Here is a 13,035-nt window from a genome sequence, read left to right as displayed (position 1 = left end):
TCATTTTTTTGAAAAACCACAAAATCTTTTTGACTTCATGGAAAATGTTCTGCAAAATCAGTGTTTTTTTCAGTCTGTCTTTGATGTTTTTCTTGGAGAGTAGTGGCTTCTTTGCTGCCCTTCTTGACACCAGGCTGTTGTCAAAAAAGTCTTGGCCTCACTGTGCATGCAGATGCTCTCACACCAACCTGGTGCCATTCCTGAACAAGCTCTGCACTGCTGGAGACTTCTTCACTGCAGTCCAAAATCTCTCCTTGAAGTTCTTGATGATCAGGTAAATGGTTCTTTCAGGTGCAATATTCTTTAGCAATTTCCTTGCATGTGAGGCCATTCTGATGCAAAGGGATGATGGCTGCATGTGTTTCTTTGGGGGTAACCATTGCTAACAAGAGCACAATGATTGGAAGCACTTCCTCCCTCCTTTTATAGCAATCAGTCTGCTTTTACAATGTAATTAGTATGATAGTGATTATCTGACTAGTACTCAGTCACACATTCATATGTGCTGCTGGTATGATTAGTCAATTAATGTTATGGTCATTTTGTGTCAGGATAAAACAATTTTGATTTTTAAATTTTTTTTTTTTTTTTTTGGCCAATGAAGCTTTTAGCATTTAAAATGATCACTTTACACAATAATCTAGAAACAATGTGAATAAACACCTCAACAAAAAACTTTGCAAAAAACAAAATTTATGTCACTGCCAAAACCTTTGGCATTGACTGTACTATGGAAATCAATTGCTCCAACCGTATTTGTACCAACATTCTTCAGAATATCTTTTTGGTTTTTTTTAGCAGAAGAAATTTGGGAAAATGCATTTGGGCACTTTGAAAATGCATATCGTCTGACAAAATGACAAATCATATCCAAATATTATATATATATAAATAACATATCTAATAATATTTAATTCTATCCATTCTAATATTTAACTCTTAACACAAACTGATGACTTTTGACACTTGGCAACCTTTGAAAAGTGGAAAAGAGAAAGAGTCAATAATATGTGGCCAGTAAAGCCATCTTCTGTCATGTGACAATATGCTCATGTACAGAGAATGTCTGTTAATGGAGAGAAAAAAAATCATTCTACTTCTGAAAAATCCAATCACTTGTAGAGTCATTACAATTACTTAATTATTTTGTAAAAATTTAAATGTATGTATTTATATGTTCTCTTCAAAATAACATTATAAAAACATTGAAATATTATATATGATATATAAAATAAGATAATGTAGGCATATAGCTAATTAAAATAAAAGGAAACAACAGAAGCATAGATCAAAAACAAATGACAAGATGCTGTGAAGTAGTTAGAAAAAAAATCAATCATCAAAGGGAAAAACAACAAAGGACTTAAACGCATTAGGCCTAATGGTTTTGAAAAACTGTTCGTAAAATATGATGTCACTAACGAAATTACACAAATGGGGACTTTAAGAAGTGGAGGCGTGACTTAAACTTGATTGATTAGAGCGAAAGCCAATAGGCCAAGAGTGGACGATCGAAAGCGGACGAAGGTAGCCAATCGGCAACGTAATGCAAAATGTGGGCGGGATACGCTTAAACAGCTGATAGTTGAGTGAGGGAGACGACGACAATCAGGCATCATGCGATTTTTGTCAAGTCTCCTTTGGGCAGCTCTTTTGATTGAACAGGTAAGACGTAAGAAAACACAAAAGAATCCGTAAGGTTTTTGGTGTGTTCCTCAACAGGTCTATACCCAGTTTGTTTTATTTTTCCGATGATTACTAGCTACATGCTATCTACGCTTAGCTTGCGGCGGACGTCAGTAGGATGTGCTCGTGCATGTCTCGTGGCCGAGTGGTCCTCTCTCACTTCTGTTAACATGACACTGTTATTGCGAAACATAGACGACACTGATCAAACGAGCGACAAACTGTCATTTACGCTGGATTTATTTTAATTTGATTATTTATTTTGCAAGCAATGATACTGTAGACCGAAAATGTCAGTAATTTTACCGGTAACATATTGTAAACATAAGTTAAAACCATTTCGTTTGAAAACCTTACTATATACATTACCTTACTTATATTTATATTTTGTAGGAATTATGAATTTCCTGAAAAGGTTATTGTGAAAGTAAGGAAGTACTTATAAATATCAGTGCTGGGCAGTAACTCGTTACAGTAATAATATTACTTTTTACAGTAAATAGTAGTTTAAGTAATTATTAATAAGATTTAATTTATAACACTACAGTTACCATCCATAAAACAGCTCGTTACTTAGTTATTTTTGATGCCTCAACCCTTACTGATTTGAAATCCAACAATAATTGCTTTATTTTCATAATTTTCACAACTCGCACAAGCACATGAAGTCACCAGTGCATCAGGAAAACTTGGAATATGGAAAAGCTTATTATTCAGGAGATGGGAATATTGTACTGTATTGTATTGTATTACACTGATTTGATTTTGTCAGGACAAAAGGTGATCTGAACACAGATGTGTATGTTATGGCATTACTTTACCCTGGCATGACATGGCCACCCACATCCCTCTGATCCCAATATAAATTATATTACTATAATTATATATTTTATGAGCTTATGTGATTTCTTTGGATTTCTATATGGGTAACAGAAATTATAGTTACAATTAGCTTTAAGCTACGCATAACAATTAATACAACACGTTCACTTTTAGTCACTATCAATCACCACTAAGTGTTTGTATAAACTTCTGACTTGCGATCCAGTGTAGTTTTTGGTCAAATGATGAGATATATTGTTAGTGACATTTTAGAAGAATTTTATGGGGAAGATACACAATTAATGTGGGGTGTGAAGGAAAGGTAATTTAACTAGAAGTGTAACTAATTACTGATGCCAGAAAGTAATAAGTAAAGTGATAATATTAATTTCCAAAGGAGTAACTAGTGTCGAGTAAGAAATGAAATTTTTAGAGTAACGAGCCCAACCCTGATTATAACAATATTTTACAGTTAAAGTACTGACTTTGTCGGGATTCCTTGTGTGAACTACCACATTTGTTTAGATTTGAACAATGTTACAATGAGTATTATGTTGCATTTTATTTAATTTGGTTGATGTTTATAGATTTATTTTAGTGTCATATAGTAACCTGATTATGTGTTGCGTTTGTGTGGGTGACAGTGAGCTCTGTCTTTATGTAATTATTGTTCACAGTTGCTGGAAAGGCCAATTATAATGATCTGTAAGTCATCGTATGGCTTTTTACTGTACTTTCATGGCCATTTCATTGTTCTTTTGTTATTTCAGATATATTTACTTCGATGTTATACGAACATCTAATGACACACACACACACACACACACACGCATATATGCATTCATGTAATTATTCATGCTTATAACATCATATAAATAATGAAACTCTAAAAACCTTTATGCAAGTTCATATTACCTATTTAGTACAGGTGTATACACGCTTCTCTCCTTTTGCCAAGGTTCCCCTCTTAGCACAGCTTTCTTATGCACAAACATGTTAACCTATGCAGTATCTGTTCTGATTCACAGGTTTTAGGTGAATATGGCATGGCACATTTCAGCGATGGGGGGAAAAGTAAAGGCAAAGATTACTGCATATTCTTCAACTCTCAGTGGGCTCGACTACCTCAGGACCTCAGTAAAGCAGTTAGTAGCAATTTACATTTTATACACACAAATAGAAAGACCCATATCTCTTACATTGCAGCATTTCCAACAAAACCCCTGTTGTATCTGAAAGTGCAGTTACAATTTAGATGCAATTTAGTACTACAGTGTAGGGCTGGGCGATATGGAGCAAAAAAAATATCTCGATATATTTTGCTATATCTTGATATACGATATATATCTCGATATCTTTACAGGAAAAATAACCCCCCCAAAAACTACTACTACTACTACTACAAAAAAAAAGCCAAATATTACGTTAAGGGCCCTATGAAATGTTTTATTTTTTCTTCACCATATGTTTTATTGTTACCTAATTCTGTGTTTTAGCATGTTTAATTATTTAAATGCATAAAACCACTTTGTAAAAAATAAAAAATAGCCTTATGAAATGTTTTTTTCCCCCTCTGAAATTCTGTGTTTTTTTGTGAACATTTGTCTGGTTCTCAAATGAAAGCATAAAACATTCATTTAATTTATCTTTTAATTATTGAAAATTAAGTAAACTTTATTTTTTGGTAAACAAAGGGGATTTACTATTTAAAATAAAAAATGGAAGAAATGTTGTTAAAATGTGATTATTCCTTAAAAAATGATGTTCGTTTCATTTTAATAGTAGTAGTAGGCTATGTACATTCTGCTGAACAATAGTAATATATTATTCGATACTACAGTCTATGATGTGATATATGACGCTAGTTTAACTCGAATCAAACGGTCAGATGCTCATGAAGTGACTCTCGGTGTAGTTATGGAGATGTTCCTCATTTGTTCACGTCTTTATTTAGTGAGAGGAAAGACGTTGAAATCACCGCGAGCATCACGCACGCTTCCGTGTGTGTGTATGAATGAAGACGCGCTTCTGCTCCATTCATTAACACAGACACGCAGAACATGCATGATTCATATTTAAATAGACTTTTCAGGCTGAATATTTACAGATATAAGTCCATATCGCGATTTGATGTGAGTGCAATGACCTACTTTTGATTAATTCATTCAAAATTTGACAAATTCTGTGACATTCCACGTTAAACTGTAAATTCCATTTTTCTGACTGGATTCCGCCCGCCTTTTCTGCATGGCGGAAATCATAGGGCCCTACAGTAGACATCTGCTTGCTGTTCATCCGACGCCTTAAAACCGAAGTATCGCCATATAATGGAGCCAGTTGTCTTTTTTGATAGGCTACTAGTTCTGTAGCCTCAGGTATGGTTGAAGACGCCACCATGTTCAATGAGACGACACGCTAGGGGAGGGGGAACAAAATCAAGGAGGCGGGGGCGAACACAGCACAGAGAAGGCAAACAAGCGAAGTGGCGGAATCAGAATGAAATATAAACAATATATCGATATATACGATATGTCAAAATCCATATCGCGTTTAAAAAATATATTGATATATTTTAAATATCGAGATATCGCCCACCCCTACTACAGTGCTGCCACTCATTCACCCTTTATTGTTTTCCTCAGGCACGGCTGCAGACTTACGATCTCACCACCTCTATGCTGTGCTCCCCCTCTGATGTACCCGAGGGGGGCTTCCCAAACAGCATCCCAATGGTGATGAGAGGAAATTGCACTTTCTATGAAAAAGTCAGATTGGCCCAGATTAATGGTGCCAAGGGACTTCTGATTGTCAGCAAAGATAGACTGGTAACACATCATAACACCATTAATGGCACTATGAACATCCATCATCACATAAATGAACTTGTTTGAAATGATTTACAGACTCCACCCTCAGGCAACAAGTCCCAGTATGATGAGATAGGCATCCCAGTAGCCTTGCTAAGCTATAAAGACATGCTGGACATCAGTAAAGTAAGTTCAGAATCACTTAAACGCATATCATTTTGTAATTACAAAGGCTACAACAACAAAAATGTCTTTCTAGACGTTTGAGGAGAAAAGGCAGGTGGCCATGTATGCACCCAATGAACCAGTGGTGGACTACAACATGGTGCTCATCTTCCTGATGGCGGTGGGCACAGTGGCTGTCGGAGGATACTGGGCTGGCAGCAGGGACATTAAAAAGTAAGAACTGTGCCCTTGTAACAGTGTGAACCCTTGAGGAACAGGTTGCAAGATAAATTAGTGATAAAGCTGACAGCCTGCAGAACTGATTCAACTAAACTCACATCTGTGTGCCTTTAGACGTTACATGAAGCACAAGAGAGACGACAGTGCTGAGAAACAAGACGAGGAGACCGTTGACGTCACCCCCATTATGATTTGTGTGTTTGTGGTCATGTGTTGCTCTATGCTGGTGCTCTTGTATTTCTTTTATGATCAATTGGGTAAATAAATGATTCTGTTGTTATTGTCTTTTAATTAACTGTCAGCATTTGGTTTGATCTCGATGATTTAATGTATTCCTCACTCTGTCTCTCACAGTGTATATGACTATCGCCACGTTCTGTCTGGCATCCGCCGTTGGTCTGTACAGCTGTCTTTGGCCTTTTGTCCGAAGAATACCGTTTGGGAAATGCAGGTTAGAGATGTGCGTGAAAAGACTAGATAAGATTCTTATCGGCTCTTTATTGAAGGAAATGCTTTGTGTTGACAGGATACCTGAGAATAACCTGCCATACTGCCACAAGCGGCCACAGGTGCGCATGCTGATCCTTTCAGCCTTCTGTATAGGAGTCAGTGTCACTTGGGGAGTTTTCCGCAATGAAGACCAGTAAGAATAGTAAAAAAAAACAAAAAAAAAAAACACTTTGGACACTTTCAGCACTATTACAGTGTCTGATAAAATACCGTGTTCCCAGGTGGGCGTGGATACTTCAGGATGTATTAGGCATCGTGTTCTGTCTCTACATGCTGAAAACAATCAGGCTTCCCACTTTCAAGGTGAGTTTAAATGTCGATGGATGCTGCCAGTTGCCAGCATAACATCTTTAGGATGTGGAGATGATACATTTCTTCTCGTTGTAGGCCTGCACTCTTCTGCTGGTCGTGCTGTTCGTGTATGACGTGTTTTTTGTTTTCATAACACCATTCTTAACTAAGGTATGAGATTTTTTTTAAACTAAAACTGATGGAATGATACAATAGAATTTTATATTATTTTGCATATTTTTGTGTGGTGTCATGTGCAGAGTGGGGAAAGTATCATGGTAGAGGTGGCAGCTGGTCCATCGGATTCCTCTACTCATGAGAAGGTAGGAAGGGGATTTTTTTTTTTTTTGCATACATTTAAATACATATTTGTAATATGTTTTGGTGTCAAATTTGGCGCCTCTGTCTTCATTAGCTTCCCATGGTGCTGAAAGTGCCCAGGTTGAATTCATCTCCTCTGGTCCTGTGTGACCGGCCCTTCTCTCTCCTGGGCTTTGGGGATATCTTGGTACCAGGTAATGCATGAACAGATTTCCAGGGTTTAAAGGAGCTATGTGGAGGTTTTTACTTAAAAAAAAAAATCTTTAAGATAGTTTTCTCATTTGTACATGATGCAAAAAAAAGAATGACACCTCGACTGTCCACCACGGTCGCCTCTATCAGCCTGTAGGCTCAATTGTGTGTGGAGGAGTCGGGCCCGAATTGGCACGAAAATTCACAAAATGTGGCGTCATGCGCGTTCTCGTCTACTTGGGCTTACAACCGTACGGCACGCCAGCCATTATAGTAAGCAGCGGCAATAGTGTTTTCAAATGGACTCTGCAGATGGAAAGAAGCGACCAGCCTCCAGCACAATTCAGACACCCACGGACACTCCTCATAAGTAAAAAAAAAAAAAAGACAGTGCGCACTGAGAACGAGCATGAGACTGGGTGCAGTTCCTCTAACGGCCTCTGGTGTCAGTAACGGTTAGAAATTTCAGAACCTATGCAATGCTCCTTTAAGGAAAGAAAGCAGTGATGCACAAAAATATATTTTTATTTTATTTTTATTTTTTACCAAAAACCAAAATTAGTGTTCATTTAGACGAAAATAAAGTTTGGGCAATTGAACTTGGCATGCTGTTTGAGGTGTTGTTCTCAGGTGATAATTTAAACCAGTCGCAAATAAAGATCTTCACAACAAACCATCTCTCAATATTTAAGCCGAATGAAATTAAATAAAATTGAAGTCAGTAATGATTCTGTTCCTGTTTTATTTTTGTCGATGTCACAGCTTGCAGACGATCGCTGTGCAAAAGCTTTGCGTGCTTGTGACTTTTTAGCTCCACCCACAGCACGCCTCCAGAAGCTCAACTGTTTTTGTAGAGAAACGTAAAGCTGCGTCTGTCTTTTATAAATCTGATAAAACTAAAGACTCTTCGGAGATCTGAAGGATGCAATAGGTACTCAAGATTAACATGTGATTGACCGAAACTGTCTTATGTCCCCGTTTTGGTCAGTGGTTTTGGCCGTTACTATAATTTTATTGCAGAATATTTTTGTTTGCCGAAATTTAATGTTTTTCTTTGATATAAAATGAAAATTTTAGGCAAATTTAGTTGTCTGGCTCTGATAATCAAACCTGAAAAACAGATGTTATTCATGATATAGACAAAAATACTTCAAATAAACAATGATTTTATCTGATTTTGAATTCAGACTCCACCATCCACCTCTTTCTTTCGTACTTTTAAGTCATCTTGCACTTTTTAATAATGCACTTTTTAATAATGTCCTTTTGTTTCATCAGGTCTGCTGGTAGCATATTGTCACAGATTTGACATTCTCATGCAGACATCTCGAATATACTTTCTGGCCTGCACTATTGGTAAGACACTGACTACCTTTTAAATTCAGATATGTTGTATGTGGTACTACACTGGCTGATATCAACTTTATAGCAGTATTTTTATTTTCAAGCTTTTATTTAGTTTATCGTGGTATCTTTAATGCATGTACAGTATATTGTGCGTCTCATGTAAAGACACTGAATCTGATCTGTTTGTGTAGGCTATGGCATTGGTCTTCTCATCACATTTGTGGCTCTGGCACTGATGCAGATGGGTCAGCCTGCCCTCTTATACCTTGTGCCTTGCACGCTCCTCACCAGCCTTGCGGTGGCACTTTGGCGCAAAGAACTGCCTTTGTTCTGGACAGGAAGTGGATTTGTGGTGAATACCAGTTTGATATGAGTGCCTTCTTCAGTCGGAAAAGTTCTAGTGTTATGTACAGTTACTAGACTTACAGTTGAGTAAATTCACCCACGTGTTTTTGCTCCGCTCTTAATTTGCTCCGCTCTTAATTTGCTCCAGGGGTGTGATTCTTCCTAAAAAATCCGCAAATCCGGCTTTTCTGACCTGAAAATGATGCTCTCGTAAATCAAGCAAAAAAAAAAAAAGTGTGGTGTCGGGGTGTAGGCGGTTGCGATGGGTCGGGTATTGGTAAACATAATGATCGCTCACCACTGTCAACGTTTTTTGTGCCTTTGAATCATGTCGTCATGTCACTCCGCAAGTAGTCCAATAATTTGTCATGATTGAAGTTCAAAGTGTACGCGCACCATTCTGAATGCGCACACACCCAACCATTTACTCACGTGAACAGCTTCAGTTGACTGAAGAAGACTGTGAACACGGGTGATTCATGTAAGCAAATTCAATATATTGTCTTTCATTTTTATATGAAGGTCTAGTAAAATTTGACCAATCAATTGATCACTTTTGTCATGATTCCATAACATTAATGTTAAATGATTCTGGGCTAACTTAGCAAAGTAACGCCATGTTGGTTATTGCTTACTTCTAGCTAGAAAGTTTAGCAGCTTCTACAAGGCTCGAAATTGCCAACATTTTTGTCGCATATGCTCCTGAAATTTAATCTGTGCGACCTGAAAATATATTTGGGAGTAACGTTATATGCGCGGAGCATATGAGCATATCTGTCCACAAATGACTCGTCCGATTTGCGAACTAATGACTCCTTTGAACCGATTCACTTTAATGAATGCTTAAATCTGATCTGGGTCGAGTTTCCCGATAACAATGTATCTTAGCTCTGAAGAGCGCTCTCAACGTGCAAGGTTACAAACGCTCGCCGCAATTACACGCGCTTTCCCCAAAAACTTTACTTGACATGAACACATTCTACGTGCTACTTAAGAGTCGCTGTCCATTCACGAAATTCATGCTGAAATATAACCTATGGAATCGTATTCTGAACGTTCAACCTAATAATCGTCTTCTGTTGTGAATTAGCAATCATAGAAGTCTATAATAAAGCACTGACAAAATGGCTGAACAAAAACACAAGAAAAGATACCTTTCAAAAATATAGAGGCAAATAAAGATGGTATTTTTAATAGATGTAAAGGACAGCATAGAAATAAGGAAAAACAAATCATCTGGGAGGACAAGAAATGCCAAATAAATGGCTAGTTTTCATGCACGTCAGCAGCAAGTTATTGACAGATTTTTTGGATTTCATCCCTATTTTGCCCAGTCTTTGAAGCATATTTCCCACATTACTCCTTTTATGATTTTTTTTTTGTTCAATCATTTAATTTAGATGTGTATTAAAATTTTTCTTCCCTTTTTTAATTATTTAATTTATAAATTCAACATAAAACAAGTACAATATTTTTTATTAATTTATTATTATACTATTTAAATTATGTCACTGTGTGCGTGTGGTGGGGGGGGGGGGGGGGGGGGTAAGTGCACCGTATAGTTTCCTGCTTTTTTGTCCTGTGTCGATCACACCTATGTTGCTCTCATTTTTCTGTGGGTGTTTTCTTTAAAAGAGGGGTTCGGTGTCAACCTTAGGACTACAACGGTCCTAAGCACAAAATCTACATCCTTTGATTGCACACGTTTGTTTAAAATGTTTTGTAATGTATACATCGTAGATCCCTATGGCCCTGAATGGAAACTCCTGTATTAAAAGGAGGATTTGTCAGAGATTATGAAGGCTTTAGACAAATGCCAGTTTGACTTATTTTATCCAAGTGTATTTCTTTAAACCACAGTATGAGGAATTTCTGCACTACGGACTGCTATACACAAGTTAAAACCACCGTTTGATAAACAGCAGATCTCTCCTGTAGGTTTGGTAAGAGATCTGTGTGTGCCAGAAGAGGGCTTGTTTAATTTCCTCAGCTCTTTAGCAAACAGTGTTCAGGTTTTTCATCTAATAATGGGCCTGGAGATTTGTTGGTCTTGAGTTAATCTGTGGTGATTTCCTATTCGAGAAGACTCTGAACCGTGTTACCTCCTCTGATTTTTCACTTCTTCACATTACAGATCAGAGGCCATTTTCTCATTCTTACTCCTGAAGTGATTCTAACATTTTTCTTCTGCTTTAAATTGCAATCGCATTGGAATTAAGGTCTATTTTATTATATACACTGCCATTCGAAATTGTTTTCTATTTGAATATATTTTGAATATGTAATTTATTTCTGTGATGAAAAACAATTGTTCTGCCCAATGTTTTTCAGGTCACTTTTTCTTCAGGATCCTTTGATGAATAGAAAGTAGATAAGCTTTTATCTGAATGCCTTGATCACTTTTTTTGATGTGTCCTTGCTGAATAAAAATATAATTTTTTATTCAAATTAATAAAGGTGTTAAAAAAAAATTACTGACCGTGAAATTGTGAATGGTAGTGTATATTTATATAAAACATTACATTTTTTAAAGTAAAACAATTTATTTTAATTACAAATTGTGCTTCTATTTCATCATATGCATCTCATTTCATCCTCAGCTGCCTCCCATTGTCATGGAACAAATCAACTGTACTCAAACCCCAGGACCGTCCACAGATGAGCCGCAGTCCAATCCTGAGCCACCGGACTCTGAAACAACCAATCAATGTGAGGACCCTCCTCCACCAGCACAAGAGGAAGTTTCACATCTTACAGATGGATCTACCACATAAAGACATTATTTTTTGAAGTCAGTTATATATCTGACCATATACGTTATAGACTTGAGAAGAAATTAACATTTCAGTGCACTTGTTTTAAGCCATTGAAATTGTACAGGCCATTTGAATCGAGAAAGGAGGAAACACAACAACATCAGCTGTGCTTCATCCAGCTTGCTTCAAGTTCACGTTTGGTGGCATTAGGAAGGCACTGAATGGACCGTTTTTATCTTCTTCACAAGGATCTCAGCTCTGAGTGTTATTTTTGAGTGTCTCCCTCTTTTTTTTTGTTAATTAAAATTCTCTTAGTACATAAAAACAAAGTGCAGCTAGACATTTTAAAACAAATGTCAAGAAAATTTAAGACCGCTCACTAAAAATATTTATATTTGGCTTCCAGTTGATAATGCATTGCTGACAGGTTCTGTCCTTGTCATAGTATTGCTGAAGAATTGCATCCTTTAAAATATGGTGCTAATAAGGAGCGAATGAGCCAAAGGCTTTGGGAATAAAGATTTAATTGTTTCATCCTCAGTTTTGAGATACAAATGCTGTGGGTTGATTAGATTGTTAATTCAGAGCAGCACTGTTACACAAGGCCACATCATTTAACAAAAACATCCTTGTTGGTCTGGAATGTGATTTCAGCTTTAGTTGCATTGAAATAGATCATATTCATATGCTCATGGCTTATTGAAAGCATTGTATTTAGAATGTGCTGTTTAATTGATGGAAGGGATGTTTGAGATTTCAAACTAAAAAGTGCAAAGATTTTTAAAAGACATGCCATTTTTAAGAATAATTTCCTGCCCAACTTATTGAGTGACAGTCCTTCTGTTTTATAGTAGGATTTTTGTATTCATGGTACTTTTTAAAGTTGTTTTTCAGTGAAAAGCACTGATATTATTTTATCAGTATGATTTGTTTTAAGTTACATCCAGTTTATTTAAGAAGTTTATGTGGCACTGTCATCTCATTGAAATCTTTTTGCCTTGGCTACAGTGTGTTTTGCTTTTATTGGGGCACTGTTATCATGTTTATTAATACTCTTGATGTCTGGAGGTCGTGTGTCATAGATCTTCAGTCTCATCTATGATGAAGCTTTCCATTAGATCAACGTGCTGTAAAAGTGTGGTTTTGAGAAGTTGTTAAAGAGCACATATTAAAGGAATAACAAATTATGTCATGTGGTGTTTAATGTGTTATCACTTTAGAAATACTGGCAAAAAATGTATTGTAAGATAGTTGAGTTCTTCCTCACACATTAGAATAATTGTGGGTTATTTGTTGTCAAATTATGAGTCATTGTGGTTGGGACCTACAAATAACCTTTACGTAACTGTCATCTGGTTCACTTGACTCCCAACTCTCCCAACAGGCAATAATGTTGAACTTTGACCAAGGTAAATAAAAAAAACTGCATAAATTATCCTAAAAACACTTAAGTAGTTAGTTTTTTTTTTCATTCAAGAATGGTAATCATGCTTCTTTTTCATAAAATAAAAACACGAAGTGTAAATAAAGCATTGTGTACGAAAGCCTGTCCT

General features: G+C 36.5%; 1 protein-coding gene across 2 annotated transcripts; it reads left to right on the top strand.

The window, feature by feature from the left end:
• Positions 1-1,571: 1,571 nt before the first annotated feature.
• Positions 1,572-12,669, top strand: LOC132154740 (signal peptide peptidase-like 2B). Of its 2 annotated transcripts, none has more exons than XR_009437186.1 (15): positions 1,572-1,665; positions 3,537-3,653; positions 5,151-5,333; positions 5,412-5,501; positions 5,575-5,714; positions 5,835-5,977; positions 6,075-6,171; positions 6,247-6,363; positions 6,452-6,533; positions 6,618-6,692; positions 6,782-6,844; positions 6,937-7,036; positions 8,313-8,390; positions 8,573-8,808; positions 11,327-11,466. XR_009437186.1 is itself a non-coding variant. In XM_059563407.1 (15 exons), the coding sequence occupies exons 1-15, from the start codon at positions 1,618-1,620 to the stop codon at positions 11,498-11,500; spliced, it is 1,668 nt and encodes a 555-aa protein (XP_059419390.1). In that variant the 5' UTR covers positions 1,572-1,617; the 3' UTR covers positions 11,501-12,669. The 2 variants fall into 2 exon arrangements, 1 of the variants encoding a protein (XP_059419390.1); XM_059563407.1 differs by having other exon boundaries at positions 8,573-8,733; positions 11,327-12,669.
• The last annotated feature ends 366 nt before the right edge of the window (positions 12,670-13,035 follow it).

The sequence above is a fragment of the Carassius carassius genome, chromosome 12, assembly GCF_963082965.1.
Source record: "Carassius carassius chromosome 12, fCarCar2.1, whole genome shotgun sequence".
NCBI classification, from domain to species: domain Eukaryota; kingdom Metazoa; phylum Chordata; class Actinopteri; order Cypriniformes; family Cyprinidae; genus Carassius; species Carassius carassius.
Note: the sequence above shows the minus strand (reverse complement) of the source record. Positions and strands in the feature narration are given on the sequence as shown.